Source organism: Charadrius vociferus, unplaced genomic scaffold (genome assembly GCF_000708025.1).
Source record: "Charadrius vociferus isolate BGI_N301 unplaced genomic scaffold, ASM70802v2 scaffold325, whole genome shotgun sequence".
Classification (NCBI taxonomy): Eukaryota; Metazoa; Chordata; class Aves; order Charadriiformes; family Charadriidae; genus Charadrius; species Charadrius vociferus.
This window is the reverse complement of record NW_009648526.1, coordinates 5,175,859-5,200,875: the sequence shown is the minus strand read 5'-3', so window position 1 is coordinate 5,200,875 and position 25,017 is coordinate 5,175,859. Positions and strand designations below refer to the sequence as shown.

Below are 25,017 nucleotides of genomic sequence, written 5' to 3'. Positions count from 1 at the left end.
TCTAATTATTAAATAAATCACCTGAAAAGATGATCTAGTGGTGTCCTTTATTGATAGTTCAAGCTTCAAAAAATTCAAATAATTAAGCCGATAGTAGGTATTTTAAATAGATAGCATTTCTGAAAACGGAAATGTAGCTGCATTTTAAAAAAAACTTCCCAGTTAATCTCTGAACTTTGGTGGCATTCTTCCTAGAACTGAACTTAAAATAGTTGAGCGATTCTCTTCTCTTGGATAATAGCTCTTCTTTGGTGGTTCCCATGGGGGTTTAGTGTGTTGACTGAGGATTCTTCAGAACAGATTCTCTGTTTTTTCATTTCTGTATCTAATGTATCAGTTCAGGGCTTGTCTACACAAGATACTCAGCAAAATTGCAAGTCAACTAAATGTAGGAATTTGAAAAGGACAGCTTAAGTCCCCCCAAGTCTCTGTGTGTGCTCTCCATTCATAATTAAAGTGGCCTCCAGTGAATTTAGTTCAATTCACTTTGAAGCCAAACCAAATTAAGGCCACATTTTATTCCCAGATGGAAGTGTTTGCAAAGGAATTTAATCAACATGGACAAATCTAGTTAAATTAATTTCGGTTAATTTTCCTGAGTTCCATTGTGTAGACAAAACCTTGGTAATAATGCCTGATTGGAGCTTTTATTTTATGTGTGTATATATAATTTTTTAAAATTTTTTTTTATTACATGTTTTGAGAGCCCACATTTTATAACTAACATAAAAATACCCCACTTTGCCATCAGGTCTAGTGCATGTTGCCTTTTGTTAGGTAGTTACCATCGTTTTGGCTGCTTCAACTAATGCCTCTTAATTCGTCACTGTAACTACATCTTCTGTCAAGATCTTACCCATCCAGCAACTTTCTAAAGCATTTTTTTACAGATATTGCAGAATTGGGTGATAATTATTGCAAATAAGTTGTGACCGTGGGTCCCATCTATAATGCAGTTGTGCAGTGCCTCTTAATGGAGTGATTTGCCATTCTGGTGGTAGAAGTCGGTCAAGTGCAGCTAATTTGAATGGACTCGGATTGAAGGTGCTTGTGTGACTCAGGAGCTGGTCTTCCTTGCTCAGTACAAAGGCTTTATGGAGCATTTTGGTGAAGTGTACAATAGCTTAACCGGTACAGTTTGTACGGATATGTTACTTGAGTAATATTTTGTTTCTTTCATTGGAGTTGTGTGAGCAGCATGGGCTTAGTCATACCAAACAGATTGCAAAATTTAGGTCCACTTCATCTGTGATAAGAATGTGTACTATGCATTTAGGTCTATGGAAGATGTTCTTCTGACTGTGGGGTTAAAAACTGGCTTTCATCTTTCTATCCTTGGCAGCTAAAACTGGAAGCTATTTGAAGATAAAAGTCTGTTTAAAACAAAACAAGTCGGAGGCTGGTGCAGTAGTCTCTGATCTAATTTGAATGGGATGAATACAAAGCGTTAGACTGAAATACTGAAGAGACATGCACTCTTTTAATTGTCCTTTAAAATTCTGCATTATAGGACTCTCAGCATAAATAGCTACTCTTCAGTTATTAAATCTGCTATTGTCTGTGAGATCTCTTCTGAGAGTGTTTGGCTAAGGAGCTTTATGCATTGTGTGGAAAAGCTGCCTTGTGTCCAGTGATTTATGGTCAAATTGGAATATCTGGTGGGCTGGAGCATCCTGCTGGTAGGCAACGTCAGTGCTGTGCAAGTTAAGGCAAAACTAGAGAGATTTTGTACAAGTTGAAGGCCTAGAATCTCTGGGAACAACGAAATCACTGCAGAGGGACCTGGGGTGTCCTGAGTGAAGGAAAGGTGTGGAATATTTGTTTGTAACCAGTTTTGGTTTTTGTCACTCAGTCACCCCAGAGCTACTTTTGTTAGGAAACAGAGCAAGCCTCTACTCGAATGTGTTTATTGAGACACTATGCATCTTTCCAACTAAAGTCATCATGTCTAGGAAAAAACTGTCTTGAGAACTTCAGAATTTTCTGGAAAACTTGATGTCAGAATTTCTGTCCAGTTGTTTGTCTTTATGAACAGTCTTGTGCAGTCTCGACAAATTAAGGTGAACAGTTAAATAAATAATAATAAAAAGAATCCCCAAGTCCCAGGTATTTCAGTATTTTGGGTGGCATTTAGGTACCTAAATATGGCCCTGATAAGTATAGGTAGAAATAGGTGATTCAGGTACCTTGCTTACATGTAGACATGTGTTCCCACTTGGAAAGCTCTGTATTATCTGGGATTGCCAGATGGGACTAGGAAATGTGTCACAGATCCACATGCTTCTGGAGCAGCGGCTGAACCCAGAAGATACTATGTGATATCTAGAGTAGCACAAGCTACTTACCTTTATGTGCCTGAATTGATTCCTATGTGGTTTATTAGACTTTGCAGTCATGTTTTACCACTGATGCCTCCTCTTCGATGTAACTTTTCACTGAATCCTGTGTGTTTGTTTTCCTCCTTCCAATTAGTGGATAATGGTAAATAAATAAAACCGAATTACAAATCAGTACACCTTTCTTCATTATAGCTAGAGATGCTGTTGAGTAATTTGCCAGATAACTTCTACTTTTAAATTTTGAGACTTGCACAATGTCTTACAAAGCTGTCATCAGTCGGGCTGGAATTTTAAAAGATTTCTGCTTTGGAATTTTTCTGAATGAGTTCTTCCTCCTGGTTATTTTTTAGTTGATTTAAAAAAAAAAACCAAACAAACAAAACCCAACATGTGCTTCCAGGATGAAGTACTGTAGTCATACTAGTAGCTGTTAAAAACCAAAAGAAAATTGTATGCAAAAATATACACCTTTCAAGAAAAATCTTCCCCTGCCCCCCGGAAAAGTAGGTACTGCTGAAATTTTTCCTTTCAGAATTCAAAGTTAGCATGTTTCAGTTTTGATGTAACAGAATCGCTATGGTAGATTTGTTGAAGGACATAGTTTATAGAAGTAATATATAAATAAGCATTACTGATTTAGTGTAGTCACTCTAGTAGTGCATTGGCTGGGTAATATACTCATCTGCAAATGACGTGTGGCTTGTGACAGTCTAAATACTGGATTCTCATTGACACACAAATTCCCCTTTGAATAACAGCAAATCTCTATTAAATGTAGTTGTCAAATTGCTGGGCCATTTAAATTCAAAGGACCAAGAAAAATAAGATGTTTTTTTCTGCAAGCAGTAAAATTAATTTCAGTATAAAAATGTATGAAGACGATAGGAACTAAGTGACACGTGAATTGATGAAGGGCCATACAGAGGTTTTCATCCATTGGTATTTAAACAAATATAGATGTTAAACTGCCAAGTTTAAACCTCCATGATGACAGAAACAAGCAAAAAACAATGAAAGAATTGGCGAATGTGAGACTAATTCAAAATAATAAAAATTTTCAGAACATTTGGAGGTCTTCAAATAAATTAGTGAGCATTTGAGAAGAGAGACTATTCAGGTAGCTTCTGTTTAACTCATAACAGTGTCCTGAATAGAATTATTTCCTTTTCATTTGCTGAAAATTTGAAATACACTCTTATAATGATTCTTAACTACCCATTAGTAGTTTTTTGCATAATTATGCAAAGTTTGCGCAAGGAGTTCCTGTAGCTTTTGGAGGAGAAGTTTATAGATGCAAAACAAAAAGGACAAGAATATACTTCATAACTGCATCTGCAGTGTGCAAATGCAGGGAGATTGGCTGCTTTGTGATCTGTAGTGCCCTCTAGTTCTGTAAACCAACAAACTGTATGAAGAAGCAATATTTTAGTCAATTTGTGACTTTAGCTGTATAATTTTCACGCGCGCACACACACACAAAATGCACAAAAAACCCACAAAAAAAGCGTGCCCCAACCTAACAAAGAGTTGACTTCTGTTACCATCAGGGGTTCACCCTGAGATGCCCACAATTAAATATACAATCTGAGATAGCTGCTGGCCTTAGGAGCTGGGCAGGTGTGTAAGGCCAAACCTGTACTGTCAGTGAGAGAGGACGGGCGCCACGATGTAGCAGAAGAGTCAGTCTTGTTGAAACATGCTAGATTAAAAAGTTTAAAGTTATCTGCAGCAGACAACTTCAAAGTGTTAAGACAGTGTTATCTTCCATACTTCTGCATCTCCTTTACCAGTGTGTGATCCCGAGTGGTATTTTCTGGCTGGCGGGGATCAGCAGTTACAAGTGAAACACGGAAGCCCAGGATTTGCAAGGTTCTCAAGCCTAAATATGTTCTAGTGCTTCAAAAGAAGATAAGGTGACAGAACAGCTCTGGTCATCCATACCAAAAAATTCAGCTATGCTGGATGGTACAAACAAGATTTTGTCCTAGTGCAAAATAAAGATAAATAACAAGCCAGATAGTAGTGTGTTGGAACACACCCATGCAGTTTATTGAGGTGCTAATCTAATGCTGTGGACTGGTTTGGGGTTTTTTTGGTTGGTTGGTTTTTTTATACTTGCATTTATGTATGGGGCGTTGATATTACTAGTAGGCTTGCCCTCTACCACCTTACTAATAGAAATAAAATATCCTTTTTACCTTCAACTGTCATTCTCTTGAGTGTAGTCTAAAAGGAAAAAGAAGAATTGATTGAGGCTATTCCTTATGCATCTGAGAGAAAAAGTACAGTGAGCAAATTTTACAGTTAGCAAAAAATATCGTCTCCGCTTTCTTAAATGACCATGCTGCTGTCTGTCAGCAGAACACTTCTACCCCCTGCTGTCCCCCTGTCATGTAAGAGGGCTTTTGGTTTTCTGAAATTATTTTTTTTTTTTGTAAGTCAAAATTGTGGAAAAGGATCTGAAGACCAAGGAGCGTGCTAAGTACTAAACGCAACAAAGGAAAAACAATTGTCAAAAGCTGCATTGCCCCTACAAATGAAAGGCTACAATTGTCTTGGAATAGTTGACGTTACAGCCGGAGTTGCAAAGAGCAGTTTAGCTGCGCACCAGCTGTGGATTCCAGGTAGAAATACCGACTGAATGGCAGCAATGCAGGCTGGGGCAGAACAGATCTAATTTAATTAATAGAGGGAATTAAAAACAAAAGAAAAAACTCTTCAGTCCTCTGCTAGAATCCTTGGGACTCATAAAATTTTTGCGGCGATGCTAAGGCAGGTGGTTCAGATTGGTTGCAACTGGTCCATCACACTGCCTGGGGCACTGAGGCAGCACAGGCTTTTTATCTCTGATTTGGGTGGCATTTTGGCATGTGCTTAAAACTAAGTACATGGTTCTGGGGGTTTCTGAATCGCTGCTACAATGATTTGTATAGAAGTGCTTTAGATGAATGTGACTCAATATACAGTTACAGTTTACACCATACTGTTACAATTTTATAAAACATCAGTGAAATTGTCTCATTGCACATGCTTTGCTTAGCTCTTTGGGAATTTGAGCAGAGGTAGTGGTGGTGGTGCTTTTGTAGGTGAGGAGAGACTATGCTCGTCTGGTGAGAACAGTAAGTCCGGTAGCCATCTGGCTTCTGAGTCACTGTCTCCTTCTCTACAGTTTATTTTGTTTCCTTGCTTAGTAGTTTTAACTATTCCATCTGGGTGGGTTTTTGCAGCTAATAGTAGTTTTCTGGCACAGATGTATTTTTTTTTTAAAGACTTTTTTTGTTGTTGTTTTTTTGGTTTTTTTGTTTGGGTTTGTTGGGTTTTCCCCCCCTATACATTCTAGAGAGCTGAGAAAACAACTCTCTCTGGGCAAAAAAAACAGTGCTAGTTCAAATGTATACAGGGAGGATCGTACCAACTCTGCTCCTTGCTTTCAGAGCATAGAGCCTGCACGGTTCGGGCTTTTTGTAAAAGTGGCTCTTTAGGGTGAAGTAGTACAAGTAACAGCCAGACCATCTGTCAGAATTATGACTACAAAATGGAGTAGCAAGTGGCATTTGCTGCATGAGAAAAAGAAAAATAGTCAGTACATGGTTAGTGGTTAGTACTAACAGTTAGTAGAATACTGCTATACTAGGAAACCTAGTATTTGAGTTTTGGAGAGGGTTGGGGCGTCGTTCTTTGGTTCATCTTTGTGAGGTTTTTTTGTTTGGTTGGTTTTTTTTAAGAGCTGTTAATATTTGCGGGTTGGCTATCACCACGTTCAGTTTCTAATATGTTAGGGGCTTTGTGAGGCCTTGCCGGTACATGAGGAATGAGTTTCCACAGCAGGTCGCTCCTTGGTTGCATGTGTAGCACAGATTTTAGTTGGCTCTTATGGCATTGGATGTACTTAAATCAGCACTGTTGAAATTTGGAGTCTGCGTGGAAACCGTGTAGGAGTGCAGTTCCAGTCAGCACAGTCTTGTAGATCTTATTTCATTTTTAAGTAATCCAACGCAGTGAACCAATGTTACTTCAGGTAATCAGTGGTGGGTTGGTTCTGGGTTTTTTTCTATTTTTAATGTTCATCAGCATGTTTTGTCATTGATTCTTCCATCTTTTCAGAGACATCTGTCTGAACAAACACTGTGAATCTATGTTGTGCTGTTAATTGAGGTCTGAGGAGTAACAGGAAGAATTAAATAGCATGGATATTTTCGTGCAGGTGTTCTAAGCACAGTTGCAGGACCCAGAGCCTAGAGCATTATATAGTATAGTGCACAGGTGTAGAGGGAGCATCGAAGTAGAAAACATTTTCCTCACGCTGCCATGGATTTGGAAGGTCTGGATTGGGCGTGCTTCCTTGGCACTCAACACAAGGCAGGTGTTTTCTACCTGTACGACTACTTATCATTATATGATGGAACTTGGATAGTGTTTTGGTTTAGATTATTGTTTTTCAGTAAAACAGCAGCTAGCCTTATCTCTGGCTCTGTTGCACGTGAGCTGTGTTTTCATCAGCTGACAATACACAGGTATTACCAGTTTTAGGTATATATAGACAGAGAACATTCTGCATTACCCGAAAGAACCTCTTTTGTAGAGGTTCATAGGCAGCTTACACAACCTTTGCTGGGATGAGTTAAGAATGAAATGCGTCTGTTGACATGGTTACTGTATAGGTTGTGATGATTGGGGGTTGGACTAGATGATCTCCAGAGGTCCCTTCCAACCCTAAACATTCTGTGATTCTGTGATCATGTAACCCAGAGGCAATTCGGTGAGGTCATACATGCAGAGAGAGATTGGTCTTGTCTTCTGCTGTTAGAAGTGTATCTTTTCAATATCACTATTGAAAATACTGAAGTAATGCTGATACTGAGACAACTCTTGAATTGACTTCTTCAGACTGATATGCATGTCAGTTTTCCAAATTTATGAGCAGTCTAGCCCCCACACATAGTGACTGTACTTGAGTGCCCAGCTGGTGCATTTTAAATTAGCAGTCATCATACTACTGAGTCACTTCTGATTGTTATCTGAAATTCACTAATGCTTTGCATCATTAACCTGTGGCAGGTTCTTTTAGCTTGAGCCATATATTTCCATCCTGGTGGTTAAGATTTATTTCATTCTTTCTCTGAGTCACTAAAGAAATAAATTGTATTCAGTTTCTTGTGACCTTTTTGTATGGATGTTAGTGCTGTTTAGTACAGTGGATCTATGCATGAGATTATTTTTTTTTTAAATAAAAGTAGTGGGTTTGTCCTGTATTTGCATTGAAACAGATTCAGTTACTACAACGCTTAGATGCCGAATTTGGCCACAAACCGCTAAGGTAGTTCTCTTCCTGAAGTGTCTGCATTCCTTTTTTAACTAGCCTCCTCACCGTTTCCAGCTTTCCTTCTGTTACTCCATCTTTGTTATGTTACATTTTAGAAGTGTTTCCCTTGTCCAGTGATGATGCAGATGTGCATTTTGTGGTCCTTCACTGACTCGCTCCCGTATGTCGATGCCTGTCTTTTGCTGGGGAGCCAGAAATGGACATAATGCTCCAGATGAGCCTCACCAGGACTGAGTCGGGGGAAAGGACCACCTCCCCTGCTATCCTAATGCGGCCCCAACATAATGATACAGTTGTATAAACAGTATGAAAGCATACAGGTAGAAGTAGTATAAAACATATAACGGTACAGTGTAGGGGCCAGAAGGTTGTGAAGTGGGCAGGTTTAGCAACAGCGTAATCTGCTTTGATGCTGAAAACCATGTAATTATGTAACCATACCCTCCACTCTTCCGGTTTGCTGGAGTGAGTTGGGTTTTGCAGGCAGTCCTGGTGGATGAGGCTGAGAAGGAGCCCACCCTCCTGGGGCAGGAGGTAAAGGATGTTTGTGTTCTACCTGGGATATGTACGTGCAGAAAGAGGCAATTTCTAAGAAGGCAAAGGCATTCTATTTTTAAGGTTAAATATACCCAGGTAATTGCACGTGGAATAGGAAAGGACTGTGTTTCATTTGGGGAACAGTGAAACCAACTGGTTTTCAATTTCTTTCACAGTTTATTTCTCTGTAGCTGTGGTACAAGCAAGAGCCAACCGATATCATCTGCTACCAGCAGGAAATCTCCATGCTAGTCCTTACCCTTGGCACGTGGTAAAGTTGCAGCTAACCCTGCGAGGAGGAATTAACAGGAAAAATCCAATTCATGTTCAAAGGTGAGCTTTAACCATCGATGAATAACAAGCACGAAAGTAAAATATATGCTTTTGCTTTTGTTGTGTATCATTTAACTTTATCCTGTTTCCTTTGCATTGCACTATTTCTGCAGTAGTGCAGGAAGGGTAGAAGTACGGCGATACCTTAGCATAACTGTGTTTTGAATGCCAGCTGTCTTATTACCTTGTCTAGCACCAACTACTCTTGAAGTGCCTGCTTTAATTTTTATTTTATATTTGTAGAGAACATTGCCTAGAAGGATGGGTTTCACTTTTTCAGGAACAAAAAAGTAGGTACAAAATGCAGTGGGCAGATGTAAATTTTTTATTTTTTTAATTTTTTTTTTTAGCCATAGATTTGGCAAGAAAAACTCCCATGCTGGACATTGTGTCACGTTCACTTGAGGTGAAAAAAAAATGTGGGTGCTTTTCTCTTATGGTTAGCTGGTATCACTTAATAACGACTTTAGAAAGCCCTGGATAGATGGCTGGGTTGGGGGTATTGGAAGGGCATGAAAAGTTAGATATAAAAAACAGTAAAGGCCTTTGTGCACCCTGATTGTATTAACTAGTACTCTAATTGCATCTCTCAGAAGAACAGGGGTGAAATCTTGCCAGATCCTTCCTTTCTGCCTCTCCCAGCTGGGCCTCGGTTGGTCCAAGTGTTTATACTGTATACTTGTTGCAGGTGTTTCTGATACAGTTTCTGGAGGTGGCTTCTCCACTGAACTACAGAAATAGTTCAATAGAGGAAGCTAGAAATATACCCAATACCCTGGATCCTCTGTACCCTTGGTGCCACAACCTTAGATCTTGACCTTGAGTCTTTCTAAGTGCTTTCTGCCATAGGCTCCAGTTGATGCCAAGGGGTCAACTGGCCCAAGGGCTACCGCATATACTGTCTCCTGTTTGATCTGTTCAAAGGCTTGTCACTGCTCGGGACCCCAATTGAGATAGTTCTTCTATCATGTCACTTGATACAGAGAACTCACAATCTGACTGTAACCCAGAATACGCGTTCTCTAGAAAATCACGATGCCTAGGAAAGCTTGTCTTTCTTGTTTGTTAATTGGTGGGAATATGGCTGTTAGACTATTGATCACATCCTTTGGGATATGATGTCCATCTTGCCATTTTATTCAGCCAAACTGGATCTCTTGTGTAGATCCTTTGACCTCAAAGCCCCATCCAGCCTGGCCTTGAACACTTCCAAGGATGGGGCCTCCACAGCTTCTCTGGGCAGCTTGTGCCAGTTCCTCACCACCCTCATAGTGAAAAATTTCTTCCTGATAACTTATCTAAATCTGCCTTCTTCCAGTTTGAAGCCATTACACCTCGTCCTATCGCTGCATGCCCTTGTAAAAAGTCCCTCTCCATCTTTCTTGTAGGCCACCTGCAGATACTGTAAGGTCTCTATAAGGCTCTCTCCCTGGAGCCTCCTCTTGTCCAGGCTGAACAACCCCAACTGTCTCAGCCTGTCTTCACAGGAGAGGTGCTCCAGCCCTCTGATCATCTTCGTGGCCATTCTCTGGGCCTGCTTCAACAGATCGATGTCCTTCTTGTGCTGAGGACTCCAAAGCTGGATGCAGTACTCCAGGTGGGGTCTCACCAGGGTGGAGTAGAAATGGTAGTGCTGTGCTTCCATCCCTGGGGCAGTTAATTCCAGGTGTATTGGACACCCCTCCGTGTGAAAGGGAACTGTGGCCTGCAGTCTGCTGCCAAAGGAATCAATAAAAACACATGGGTAGTGTAAGTTGTAGCATACCACTTGATGACTGCCTTTGACTCCAGTTCATACTGGAGTTCCAGCATAGCCGGTACAGCAGCACACAATGGTGGTGCGACTGTTCAGGCTGCGGTAGTCCACTGCTGGCCTCTACCCACCATCAGACTTTTGTGCTGGACATATAGGGCTATTACAGGGGTGAGCGAGTCTTGCTGCTCACTCCTTGTCTCTCTCATCAATTAATCAGCTCATGTGTGGCAACCAGGAATTCTCGCTTGGTGCGATATTGTTGACCATGCACCTTCGTGGTAGCAATAAACACCTGCAGTTCTTCAGCACACACCCCAAAACAGAAGGATCCTCTGAGAGGCTGGACAAGGTAGACAGCACAAGGTAGACACAGGCCCAAGGATTTCGGGAGGAAGAGAGATTTTCTTCAAATTACCGGAGCTGGCAGGCCAGTCTGTCCACAGTTGGTACCTTGATGTCTGTCCAGTCTGTTATCACCAGGGTGCTGGCATATGGTGTTGGTGTGTTCCATACAAACTTCCGCCACATGGACCACATGCACTGGATTTTGTCCAGATCTTTGAAGTACTGGTTGTTGTCCAGGTTGCTGTAAATCACCTCCACCACCACTAATTCCCTCAGATACTGTATACCGTCCTCAATGGTGGCCCACTTGCCTTAGTAGCTTGCACATCTTCCCGGAGGGGGTACCTTGCCTGTACATTCAACAGGAACTGACTCCAGAGGCTGTGGATTGTTGTCCCTTTTCCAGTCCCTTTTCCAATTTCCTGGTCCTTAGCTAGGGATCCCAGCTGCTGGGCTTCCTTACACTCTAATTTCTGACTGTGGGCCCTCAGTATCCCAGTGTCAGAGCAACCAGGTGATAATTTTCTCTCCTGTCTGACAGCTGTAATCTTTCCGCATAATGTGAACATTCTGGTTACGCAGGGATGTTTGAGAAACTGAAAGGCCTTTGCAACAAGGCAGGAAACATCTACCCTGGAGGAGGAGGTAGCATTCTTAATTTACCTACAAAGTCACTCCTGGAACAGAAGAGAAGAAAGGTGTAATTGTTGATTGACTCCATGAGATAATTCCCGGAGTATTGGGATGGCAGCAATACATGGGCCAAACACCAGGTTAGACTCAAGGCTAGTGCTTTTATCACAGCTCTCGGAGGCAAAGAAGAACAAAGTGATAAACAACACAGCAAAAGCTGAAAGTGGTCATTAACAAACTCTGGAGTTTGATGTACAAAGCCCTGGAGTTTGCTGACCCCAGGCAGAGACAAAGCACCTACCAGCAGCTCACTCGCTCTGCCCACCCCCCAGTGGGATGGGACAGAGAATCAGAACAGCAAAAGCAAGAGAAAAAACCTTGTGGATCAAGATAAAGATAGTTTCATTAAAGTGAAGGAAAGGGGGGGGGAAGCAAGTGACACAAAGACAATTGCTCACCACCTTTCATAAGCAGACTGACACCCAGCCAGTCTGTGAGCGATGGCTACTTTGGAAAGACCTCTACTCCACTTTTACTGCTGAGCATGATGTTTTATGCTAGGGAATATCCCTTTGGTCAGCTGGGGTCTGCTGTCCCAGCTGTGTCCCCTCCCGGCCTCCTGCCCGCCCGGAGCCTGCTCAGTGTGGGGAGGAACGGAGAAAGCCTTGAGGCTGTGGAAGTGCTGGTCAGCAATGACTAAAATATTGATGTGTTAGCAACACTGATTCAGCCACAATTCTAGAAAATGAACGAAGAATCATAGAATCGTAGAAAATGAACTCCATCCCAGCCAGACGCAGTACAGTGGACAAACTATAAATTACAGAAGTGGTATTGACAAGGCAAATAAAAGAACACATGCAAAGCTCTGTTGTATATATGTTAGTGTTAGTAAGCAAGGCAAAAGAGCCAAACATTGAAATACTTGCTAAACTTCAGTGTATGCGTAGTGACAAGGGTATGATGATTATGCTTTGAATGAACGGTGCCTGTGTTTGGCTGGATTGGAGCCTTCAAGTTGCAGAATTATTTACAAGATGCACACAAGAGAAGTCAATAAAATTATTAAATGTTAAGAAAGTGAAAACCTTCCAGTGTGAGTGAGAAACAGCTTCTAGGCTAAGGCAGAGATGGATGACAAATGCTGTTTATTTTAATATGCTGTAACTCGGATGTTTTAGCGTTTTTAATAGTCATGTTTGGGGAAGAGAGGAAGAATGCATTTTACATCACTTTGGAGTATATTCTAAAGTCCTGTTTCTTTTTCTCCTTGGCAGATGGATGCCTTCTAGCCAACCCGTGAGTCCTGCTGCTGCTGCATGTCTGGCAGCATCCCTGAATGATCTCATGACTCTTGATATGGATGCAGTCCTGTCAGACTTTGTTCGGTCCACAGGGGCAGAACCAGGTCTGGCAAGAGACTTACTGGAAGGTAAGCTTTCAGGACACCAGTATTTCCTATGTTTGCTGCTCACTTAAAGCGAGAACCAGTCATAAAAGAGAACTCCGGTATTTGGAAACAGACAGTTCTTAGTATTTTGACTAGTAAGTCAACTCTTGTAATAAGCTGACCACAGATTATACTAAGGAAGGTGTTTTCAGCAAAAGCCTTAAAAGGTTATAGTGTTAGATTGCTGTATTTCAGGTTATTAACAGTCGTGCCTTAAAAAGTGTATGTGCCAGGGAGAGAGGGGAGGGGGCTTTAGCTGAATTTTGTCATATTCAGCTGCCTGAAAGTAGTTGTAAATGGTTCGGCTCACTGTGCAAAGCAGCTGAGTTGAGTCGGAAATGGACTTATGAAATGAGACAAATGAAACCGATAGAGAAACTAGAGATATTTTTGGGGCCCAGCAATTAATATGCATACCTGACCTTCATGGTATGGGAGTCAAATGGCTAGGTTGAAAAACATCTAAGAAGCCGTATCAGAAAAATAACCGGGTCTTTTATTTATTTTATTGTAGTTGTTTTAAGTTCATAAGCTCAAAAGTGGAAAGACACCTTTGATATTGGAAGGCATTTTGTAATAGTTGTTTTTGTTCATTTCTTTTGATGTGGGCTAACAACAACTGTGAAGATGGGAAGTTAGAAATGAGTAGGTGAGATTTAAGTTGGTTAGCTAAAATAATTTTTCTGTATAAAAGCTGTATTCAATAAGTGTGTTGGTTTTTTTGTTTGGTTTTTTTTTTATATCTTAATATGCTTTAAGAAATTGTGTGTTAAAGAGAAACAACTACTGAACAGCCAGAGCAGACCTAAAAGTATACAGCAGGGTATATGTGTCTCTTACGGAAAAGCAATTTCACTTTATCATATGCATACTGGAAGTTTTAAATTTTGCTGTAAGTTCTTTTTTTACTCTGGGTTTTTCAGTAATAGGGAATGACGTAGTATTAACACAGAGGTGCACATGATTTTGCAGCATTTCTCGAGTCATCTGTGTTACATGTAATAATGCCTAGCCACAAATGTCATCATTGGCTTGCTATACTTAAGAGACCTCTGTTTTGTCTGACTGATTTCATTAACCTGTCATTCTAGCCTAGAGTCTGTCTTGGTCTTTTCGAAAAAGAATACAAGAAGGTTTTTTTCTCAGCAATATCAGGACAGGTTGTCAGTTGCTGTGCTGATAGAGCACTGCCAAAATTTGAAAAAGTGTTCCTGCATATCAGAGGTGGTTCAGAAGAGTTACTTTATCTTTGCTTTGCTATAAAGGATAACGCTTCCAAATAAATATAGAACAGTATTTTTCTGTGTTTTACTTCTCATTTCTATAGATGAATAAATTCACACCACACATATTAACAAAGATATAAACAATAAGGAATTTATTTATTCTGAACAGGCTAATAGACATATGCATCTAGCCCAAATTATTTCTTCCTCCACAGGAATTTTTCAAAGTAAAATATTGTTGCTAGTTCTGGACAAGATGTGCTCACAGGAATGTTTCAGCACATGTAGTTGTGGCTGCATTTGATGTAACAACTTCTAACACTGGCCATATCTTGTGCTGGGGGACAGTATTTGATCCAGTGGTTTCTAATTTGTTTAAAGAAGACACAGAAGGGGCTGCCACCCTCACACTGTTATGACTGTCTTTCGTGGTTGTTACATGTTGATGCTCTGGGCTCTGTGAGCAGGACTGAAACCTGTGGAGTAACTTCTTAGAGATAAAAATATTCAGAAGAGCAACCCCCCGTACCATGGTGCACAAGGCTGTAGCAACTGTTTGGCACCTGGTCTTGGAATGATGATATCTGTATAATGTTTTCAATTCAAAATTTGAAAACAGGTGTGCACAAATATTTTTGAGAAATTTCAAGATTTGTTTGTAGTTTGTAGCCCCAAAATGACTGCTATGGAGAACTTTGAGCCAGAAAGGCTTTCTTGTACAGACTGTCATTTCCATGTAATCACAAGTTTTGATCAGTTCTTCTAGGGTCCCACAGCTCTCCTCTCTTTCTGATCTGCTCACAAATTCTATTTTTATAACTTGCTCAGACTGAACGTGCTTCTGTGGAGCATACGCATCTTTTTCAGGCCCATTTCTAATACTGTTAACTTTGTTCACATTTTGGGAGAAATTTATTTAATTTTACTATCCTGTAGACAGTGAAGGCTACTAGTTTCTGCTTCCTTATCCAATTAATTTAATACATTAATTGTTTTGCTTTGATTGTACTATTGATGCATCATGACAGTAGTGTGCACAATACATGGTATTTTCCCTGGCAGCTCCATGGCACGTTAAATAACAGTTGTTAACAACACTGACGGTTGTACAAATAGCTAAAAAACTCTATACATTGCATATAGATTGCACATAGATTTTTCTAAATTGCCAGAAGTTTTCCTAAATATTGGCTCTGGTGATGTTTCTATACTCTGCCTGTCCTGCTGGTAAAATCCCTGCATTTTTTTTTCCCCGTTGAACTGTTGAACTAAACCAGTTGCTTTGCTATCTAATTTTGATAAGCTAAACATGTTGGGCTCCAAGTCTCGCTTTCTGTCTCAATATTTTCTCTATCATTCAAAAGAATGTAGACAGAAATGTTTTGGCTATTTTGGTGTATATCTTTCTAGTGCAAAGATTGCCTCTTTGCACTTACATTGCATATGCTGCTGTTTGTATCTTTGGTCAAGTTTGCTTTCGTATTGCACAGGCAGCTTGTGGTCAAGTCTGGGCTCAGTTTGATGTTTCAAAGTGACCAATTGTAGAGTTCTGTGCAGTTGCTTAACTGTTAAGGAGTTCAGATATCACAGACTTAAAATCTTAAAGCCATTATTTTGATGGTATGAGAATTCTGTCATGCACATCTGAAAATGGATGTGAATGCAGACTTTTAAAGCTGCATCAAAATTAAAAATGCGTTTGTTTTTCTTGGTTCTGCCTAATAAATTAATTTTATTTTCATGACATTGCTATGTCTATGTTTAGAAAAGCCTTCTATCTGTCTAATCAGCCGTTCATTGGTGGATAAAATTGCTTTAGAAATGGCTTAGTTTGTGTTTGTCCAATGCACAATTTATGTTTCATTCCTACTTTTCAAACACTACCTACTGAGGCTGAAAGGCCAGTTGAAGGTTACTTGTGATTTGCTATTTATGTGACACAGCTCTGGGAACTTACATGTGCAGACTTGGAGAAAATACAAGGAAAGGTGTGTGCAGGCAGAAGGGGCTTAGCACATAACAGCACATAGGCCTACACTTTTGTAAGGCATCTGTCTTACTGTTTGGGTTTATTTGAGGTTTTCTTGAGTATTGTAAACTTTCCTTCCATTACAGCTTATTCTGATAATTTGGTAGATTTCTGCCCATTTCTGCAGAAATTTAAGAAACGTGCGATTACAATCTGATACGTCGTAGAGTTATACGTTATGATTCATTCAGTAATTTTTTTTTTCATTGAACTCTATATAAATATTTCAAAACTAAGGCCCTTTCCCAGCTGTTCAATATAACAGTGGTGATATTTATGACTGGATGTATATGGTAAATGTACACCATTTGTGTTAAAAAATAATTAAGCATAGCAAAGAATGTTAGATTTATAGTCGTGTAGAGTTATATAACTGTCATATTGTCAAGGATCGATTATGCATTGTTTTCAAGCAGAGGTTTTGATAGCACAAAATCGTTTACCTTATTACTGGTATGCATCTATTAAAGATATACAATCAAACGAGTAATCAAAGTTTGTTCTGCTCTCTGATGTGCCATGGATGCTTAGTAACTCAGTTTGAGAGCTCAGGACGACTTTATAGCTGAAAGTGTGAATAGTCTTCTCTCCCCTTTCTACCTCCAGCTTTTTTTTTTTCTTTTCTTTTCTTCCCCTTTTGAACATCCCAATAACTGCATGCCCACTTCTAGGATGAGAACCCAAGGTAGCTGAGATCATGAGAAAAATGCTTTTGTGGGAATTATGTACAGCTAACCCAAACAGCATCTTCTGTCTCTCAGTTCAGGATGCTTTCATCTACCCTTCACTGTACTAGTATAAATTTTGCCTTGTGCCCACAGTGAGCTTGCATGCCTGAGCAATAGCCGAGTGAGCTATTTCTGGGCTGGATTCTCCAGATGATCTGTCTCCACATCAGAATCTGCCTTCCATCAGAAGCTGCTGTACTTGTCTGCTCTTAGTTCCTGGCAGCGTCTTGTGCATAGAATGCTTCGTGCTTGGGTTTGGTTGCTTGTTCTTCTTGGTACCTTTCTGTACTTTTTATACTGAAGGGCTTTTTCTTCCTTTCCTCAGCACTCCTTGCTTTCTTTGTCTGAATGCTGTCCTGGACCACCCAGACTACTTCCATCATTCTTTTCAGTTGACAGAACAGCTTTTTACCAGCCCTACCAGAATTCTTAGCTACTGTTGCAGCTGAATTATTAAAATGGGAAGCACAGTTTTTTCAGCTTGGTTATGATTACAAGACTTTGCAATGTTCACCCTTGTTGTTTAGGACTCCAGGGAAGACACTTGGTTGATAGCGATTTACCCCTTTGCCTCTAGTCTTGCAGAGACTTTAAAGTAAATGCCCAGCTGGAATTACCTTTTGAGAGCCTGCATATCTACAGATAAGTGTCCTCAAATTCATGGCATCTTCAAGACATCATAAATCCTGATGGTTTTATATTAAAAACTACAAGTCAAACAAATAATCATGAGTATGTCCCTATGCAAATAAAAGGACACCAAAAGCTATTTACTGACTGTACCAGATAATAAATAAAATCACAGGTTGGAGAGAATACACGAGCACCACATATGTCAGCAAATTATGGAATGGAGAGAGTGACTGTGCTGGTTGCTTGGCTCTCCTTGTAGTATTTGACTCGGGGGACGTGGAAACTGGATCTGATGTTACACAGTGTGATGGTTCAGGAATCAGATCTGCTTGAAGCAGATCCCTTTGTATCAAAAACATCTGCTGCAGACCTGAGATCTTGTCTCTGTGCGCTTTCCTTCAGGAGGAAGGAGGACTGTAGAAGTTTGTCTCTCTTCCAAAAAAAAAAAAAAAAGCACCCCACAACAGATTTATTCAATTAACCTGCCTGAAAACAAGAGCATTCTCATCACTGTAAATCTTACTGTAACAACCTTTCACAAAATTCCTTGAGCAAAGGCTTCATTTGAACTAGAAATATCTGAGAGCACAGTGTGAACCTCTATATCTTTTTCTAAGTTTAAAACCACTTTTTAAAATTGCATTCCAGTCTCACATTGAATCTTGTGCACTATATTGGAAACTCCTTATTTTTAAACTTATGGTTGTTGGTATTCTTATCCTGTCTTTCATGAGGGACTAACTAGATGGTTGAAAGACAATCAGATGCTTTAAAAAAGGGCACAGTTTGGGGCATAGAAGGACATCGTTCATTCCATATTATTGTAAAAGAGTTTTTCTGTTAAATGGAAGCATTCTGTGTTTTCATTAGATTAGCCTCATTTTTGAAAACAGGAACTCCAGAAAAGCAGAATATTCTATTAGAGTCCACCTATATGTTTAAGGCTGTAGTAAAACTCCACATCAGAATGAGGTCATCTGTTCTACTCCATGTTCACTACCTGGGAGATCAGCTTCTGTTTGATTGTACAGGTCACCAACACCACTGCTTCAGGTCTCTCTGCTCTTGATACTCATTTTCTCTTCCCTCCAGTTTTTTTCAGTGATTAATTGTTTGCTGAAAACTTATACTCAGCCTTTGATGTCATACACTTATATATATATATATATATCAGTGAAAATAATTCTGCTTAAGTGCTAGTAGTTGCATTCTTTGAAAATAATTGTGTCCAATATTTATTCTAATAGCCAACATTTTCTCTTGATGTGTCTAGTCCAGCACAGGAATAATTTATGGGGTAATTTAAACTGGATGTAGGAATGGGTTAAAAAAAAAAAAGTAAGAATAAAACGTATGTAAAAAATTTTATCATGCTTGCATGATTCCAGTAAAAAAGGATAGAAATCGGTGATCTGAAATCTTTTTCTTTCCAATAAAGGCCAAGAACATGCTCTTGCCTTGTGCTGTTACATTTATGAAAACAAACGCAATTTAAAACATTTTCATGGCTAACTGTTATAAAACTCTAATATTGGACTTCTGGATTTATTAAGATGCTTACAACTATTTTAAATTCTTGTAAATTAATATTAATATATTTCAACTATGTATAATTAGCTTTCACAATTATATGTTAGTGGACTGTACACATTTGCTAAATAATTTGTTTCTTAGAAATGTAATTTTCCAGCTTCATTTTCATTTTTGGATGTTAACATCCCAAGTCTTTCATCTGTTTCATTGTGTATCTCTTCGAGAGATTGTTCATCACTTTCTGAGGTTTTTACCTTGTTTGTGTGAACTGAAAGCATACTTCTATATGTGAGGTAATGTAGAGTAGGTATTACACTTTGTGAAACTTCACTGGGTCTCCATTTTAAGATTATTTTTCTCTTTCGTATTTGCTAACCTGCTTTTCGGATTCCCTGATGACCTTTTTTCTGTTCACTAATACATGTTCTTTCAAGTTTACTTACTTTTCCTAATAAGCTGATTATGGATGGAGATACTAACTCTGATTTTTTTTTTTTTTTAAACCGCTCATTTACTGAAAAAGTTGGCATCCATATCTCTCAACCTTTTGTGGTCTTTCCTACTGTTTTTCTTGAAATTAAGTCAGTTCCGATTTCTTTGAATTGGTGTTTTAGAAATCATCAAATGGCCAAAGAAGCTCAAAAAAACCGCAGTAGTTTGTCTGTCCAGAAATGAATTGCATCCACATAGTCAAGTCCAAGGGAGGCGGGTACCTATTGTTCTGGCCATGATTGCAAATTCTTGAGAAATCACTGGCTGGGACAGTTGTTTATCAGTCCCCTTGTGGAATAAAGACAGCATGAACCTCTACAACTCTGCTGGAGAACCTGAAACTGTTACTGCATTTGCTCTTTGTGACCTGACCTCTTAAGTGCTGCATATGGCACTTACATGGTTTTTGTAACTTCAGCTTTATGCTATGCATTCAGTAAATGCTTTTCCTGACATTAGCTCTGATTGTTCTACGAAGCATTTGTCATTATTCTCTTATTTGCTGATGTCAGTGCCTCAATTTTCAAAAAGGTGTACAGATCATAAATTTCCAAATTTAAAGCATTGAAGGGAAATGAGTCTAAAATGAGCCCAATTCCAAACTATTTTAGATAATTTAATTTTTCACTTTAAAACTAACCTATCAATTGCTGTGCAAAAGAAGTGAAAGAAGTGTAACGTGAGTACTGTCATCATAAATTTTATACCAAACCCCAACCCTCTTCCCCCCGCTTGTAAAAGTTCTCAGACATGAGAACTAGATGAACATAGCAGAAGGTGGGGACAGCTGAATGGAAGGTATAGTATTGCTTTTTGGCTTCCTTTTAGTTTGATGTTATGAAAACGTGCCAAGTTAGGGCCATCTAGATGCTACAAGATTTCCGTTAATTACCTGGAGATTTGGATTTCAGCCCTTGCTCGTCGACACGGAGGGGGGGGGGGGGGACGGGGGACGACATGGACACACAAGCAAACACCCCCACCCCACCTAATTCTACTTAAAACCAGGCTAAAATAAAAGCCCATGGTCAAGTGGTTAGTATTGACAGAGCAAGTTCAAGATAAATGTGACCCAGGTGAAAGAAACAACAATCTCAGCAAAATAGTTTGAAAAGCAGCCCATGCCGATGGGCATGTGTGTGGCTGCTTTGTGCAGGACTAAATCAGTATAGGTATTAGATCAGTGTCACAGGAAAACATGAAATCAGCTGCAAGACTCTCCAGATGTCACCTTTGCATATGTGTGCTTGTGAATGGCAGCCGGACCCAAAGGCACCTCGAAGTCAGTGGAAAGAGTTCTTTTCCTCACTAAGCTTTGGGAAAATTCTTAAGCATAAAACAGATAGGTCTGCATGGAAGAGAACCGATTTCTCTTCAGCTGTCTTTCATCTCCAACTTCCCCACTGTCCCGGAATGAGGAGGGCATGTCCCTTTTCATTCTGGATAGTCTGGGCTGGCACCTTGAATCTACCGTGCATAGAATAGCAGTAATGCTTGAGGTGTTAACTATAACCTACTTAAAATGTGGCCTATGGCAGGAAGAAAATTGTTGAAGAAAATAGTTCCATCTTTAAACCAAGTTATGCTGTATTTGGATTACAGTGCCGGGGCTGTAGGTGTGGATGAACTTGGAGATTACTAATAAATCAGTTAGAAGACAGCGTAGTTTTCAGGAGGCAGCAGGTGTGCAGGCAATGACCACGTGAATATAGAGTGAAGGCATAGGATGAAGTATCTTAAAATGCCAACAGTATAGGCAACCGTCGGGATCTGGAGGATTTGTGAAATTCACTGGCAATAATAATATAAAATAATAATAAAAATTAATAAAAACATTAAAAAGAATCCAAACTGCATCAAAAATATATTTAACTGAAAAACTGCCCTTTTACTTGTATAAAGGGTTTCATTTATTTACATAAATGATGTTATATTTCATCATTATAAAAAAGTAATTGCTGTCTATTTCTAGCTTTATATAGCCCTTAATTGAGGTATGCATAGTTCACCATTAATTCGGGAATCAGGAGACTGGCTTTTCAGTCATGACATGTGTTCAGTAACGGAGACTGACCCCATGGAAAACGGCAGAGGTGCAGTAGACAGACGCCTCCTCAAAGAATAGCGTATATAAATGGAATTCAAAGAAAAGCGTGTAATTAATGGAGAGGGAGAGAGAAATTTACAGTACTGTCATGTGATTGAGTGTACAAAGCTAACTCCCCCAAAATAGTCTCTTATTCTCCTCTCCCTCAGACAGTTCCTTTTTTAGCTCTCTCGTGGAAGGCTTGGCAAATGGAAGAGGAAGCTGAGCTGCTACCGATGTCTCGTTACACAGAGATCAAAATTGTCATTTCCAGCTGTCTGTTCAGCTTTGAGTGACTCTGCATTCTAGCAGAAAATGAAGCGAACGTTAACGAAATGTCCTTGGGACATTATTTTCCTTTGAGAACATGGACCAAAATTAAATCTTGTCTTAAAAGCTATGGTCTAATTTTATCCTAGTTTTGCATATAAGATTTTCAGACGGAATAAAGCTTGTCTTGAGTTCCTCGTCTTATCTTATGCCTGTTAGTATTTGTTAATCTACTTCATGCCAAATAGGAAGAAGTGACTGCATTTAAACTGAACTTGTGGGTTGCTTTATTGGCAGCTGGTTTGTAAAAACAGACTTCCTTACATGGGAAAGAAGCTGATGGTAGACTTCATATCTTAACAGATTGTCAAGTTTGGGGGATTTAAATTCATGTGTGTGTATATATATATATAAAAATAAAAAAAAATTGTGCACTGGTCTAGTGGTACAAACCAAGGATCATTTTATGTTGGTGAAAGCTATCAATCAATCAATAATCTTGAAAGACAGAACCTGCTTATCATATCTCCAAATGCCTTTCTAGTGTAGTTCCCTAAAACTCCTAGACTTAATAAATACTTTGTATCCAGTAAAAAAATCTCCTAGAATTGTCAATGCTAGCAATAACTGAAGAAGGAAAAGAGCTTTTGTAGTTGAGGCTGGAATTACTGGTTAGGTAGTTGATAACTCTGCCTTGTGCCTGTAAGCACAAGTTTAAATATTTGGAGAGAGTCCTATGGGAAAAAAACCTTATGAAATTGTGAAGGGAAAATGTCAGAACTCTTCTTATTCAGAATAGTTAACGGTAACTTAACTAGTACATAGAACCATAAACATATGCTGTGTTAAAAAGGTAGAAGTGTAGAAGTTAGGTTCAACCAAGACATTTAAATAAGGGCTCCTGCGAAGATTTGGGCAAGATATTAGCAGAATTAAACAAAGTCCCTAGTTGTATAAAGGTAATAATATTCCCTTCTGGTCATAATTAAAATTCAAGATGTCATATAATTATTGGCAATAATGAATCCTCTCAACCAACAGCGTCTTAAAACGTCATCCTCCCAGATACACAAATACGCAGGGAGAATTCCTGTCAATGACAAAACGCATTAACTACCCTCAGCTTTTAATTTCTGTTGTGGCAAATGTGAACACTTCAATTTCCCAAATATGCAGGTTATCAGATGCACAGAAATTAACTTTAAACCTAGACAGGGCAGAGTTGAGATTGATAGGAAAAGGAAGAATTTCAAAGGCTTTCCACTGTTTTAGCAGAGCTAAATCAGTTCGCATCCTTCAGGCTTTTTTGAATTCTCATGTACAATTGAATACTCATGTAACCCCAGGAACAAAATTGTTCTTTTGCTGCAGCTGGCCATGAGTTGGACTATCTTAGGCATATCCTTGTTCGTGAGGAGCCCTTATTGCAGCATTCTTGGTGACCTGATTATTTCAAGTGTTTTCATCTAAGTGTAAAACCTCACAGAAGTGAGAATCCCAGTAGGTGAGCAAGACATCATAAAAAATGAATTAGCCTGGAGTGTTACTTTCTGTGTTGGCTTCAAATTGAACTTCCAGGTCCTTTTCGTAGATCATGTATTGGCATTCAGTGCCTTCCTCAGGTTGGTTATTATTCTCCGCCTGAAAGTTAGCTTATAGCCCTCCCTGTTTATGTTGTCCCACATATTCCGTATTTGTTGTATTCCGTTGGGTCAAGCTGATAACTTGTAAGTCAAGATGATAACACTTGTATTGGGTTTATGCTATGAAATGTTGTGAGGACGTGTCTTGTGGAGACCTAACTGTAAAACTCTGCATGTTTCTCATTTCTCTCAGCCTTGCAGCCAGCACTTTCAGCTGAGAACTCTTTCCTGTCTTCTTGGAAGGAAGACATCATGATGTAGGGATTCATGTTGTTTTACTTTTTAACATGCATAACTGCTCAAAGTCTAAGCTGAAAGATGGCACAGAAGAGCGTAGATGGAATAAGAGTCCTGCATTTTGTTTTTAGAAGTATGTTATACGGCCTGCCAAATACTGGACTTGTGTCTGGTCATTTGCAGACATCTCGGATGTGCATCCTTAGAGGTAGTTTGCACCCTCGTAAGGCTGCATGAATCCAGCATTCCCGCTTAAAATTCCTGTGCTAATTGATTTGTTACTGATCCACAGTGTAGTCTCGTGTAAAATGCTGGTTGGTTCTGTTAAATGGGCTAGAAGGGGAGATGATGTGCCTCCCTCTTAACAGCTGATGCTTTGTATTTGTGGGACAGCCGCTGTGCCAAGAACGTCTTACTATACGGGGGCATGGAGTATCAGAGTCACACCAGCATGTTCTCTGCGGTAGATTTGAAGGAGTTAAAATGACGGGGATGGTATTGAAAACAAAAGTTTTGTCTGCCAGCAAGACTTTTCCTGTTCTGTGGCCAGGGATACTTTGTTGAATTTTTAATTTTTTTTTTTTTTTAATAAGGAGGGATTCTTTTTCCTGTGGATAATTTGCATTAGCTTTAGTAATAGTGGGATTGTATTTTTTTTCCCATTCACTAGTAAAAATTACAGACAATTATAGTAAAATATTGAAGAAAGGGTGGCAAAAACCTTGAAAGTTACATTGCTAGTACAGGTTCTTCAGTAATCTCTCTCTTTTTTTAAACAATGTTTTCTAAATGGTATTGCATTCCAGCGTGAGTTTCATTAATAACGAAAATACCATTAAATGTAAAGTAGATGGGCCAATACTGTACCCAATTAAAATGGTTAAAAATTACAAGAGGTGTGTCCATTTTAGTTTTACTGCCATCTTGCCAAAATACTTTTTTTTTTTTTTTTACTTTCTTGTATTTGTAATGGTGAAAAATGACGTGCTCTCTCCCTTTCAGGTTAGTTTCTTGTTCAGTTTCATCATCTTTTTGTGCTCCTGTAGACCTTATTTTTATTTTCTGATATTTCTTATTTTTTATTTTCTGATATGCATCATTCTGTAATCTTGGACATCAAGATGCTTTCTCTGTGAGCTGGGTAACGTTTTGGCTGCTTCTTTTCCTATATTGTTTTGTGAAAATTTCATATTAATTCTTACTAGTTATTAGTTCTTACTAGCTTTTATTGTTTCTGCTTAAGTAGATGCACCAGCAGTTCATGAACTGTAAATACAGACTGCATTGTAATTTGTTTAATTTTGTCTAACATTCCCCTTCTGTGTCCTTTTTCTTATATGTTTTTTTGTCCTGTTTAGCTTTAGGCAACATTTCCTGCCCCTTTTAACATCTTCTTTGCTGAAGTCCTGTGTATATGTTGTTGC

The 25,017-nt window shown here is 39.2% G+C and overlaps 1 protein-coding gene across 1 annotated transcript in view; it reads left to right on the top strand.

Moving 5' to 3' along the window:
- The window catches only part of OTUD7A (OTU deubiquitinase 7A), a 91,705-nt gene that overhangs the window by 23,284 nt on the left and 43,404 nt on the right, over positions 1-25,017 (top strand). The window contains exon 4 of the mRNA XM_009885759.1: positions 12,544-12,698. Within this exon, the coding sequence (XP_009884061.1) occupies positions 12,548-12,698 (151 nt within the window). The 5' untranslated portion in view covers positions 12,544-12,547. The remainder of the gene's footprint in view (positions 1-12,543; positions 12,699-25,017) is intronic.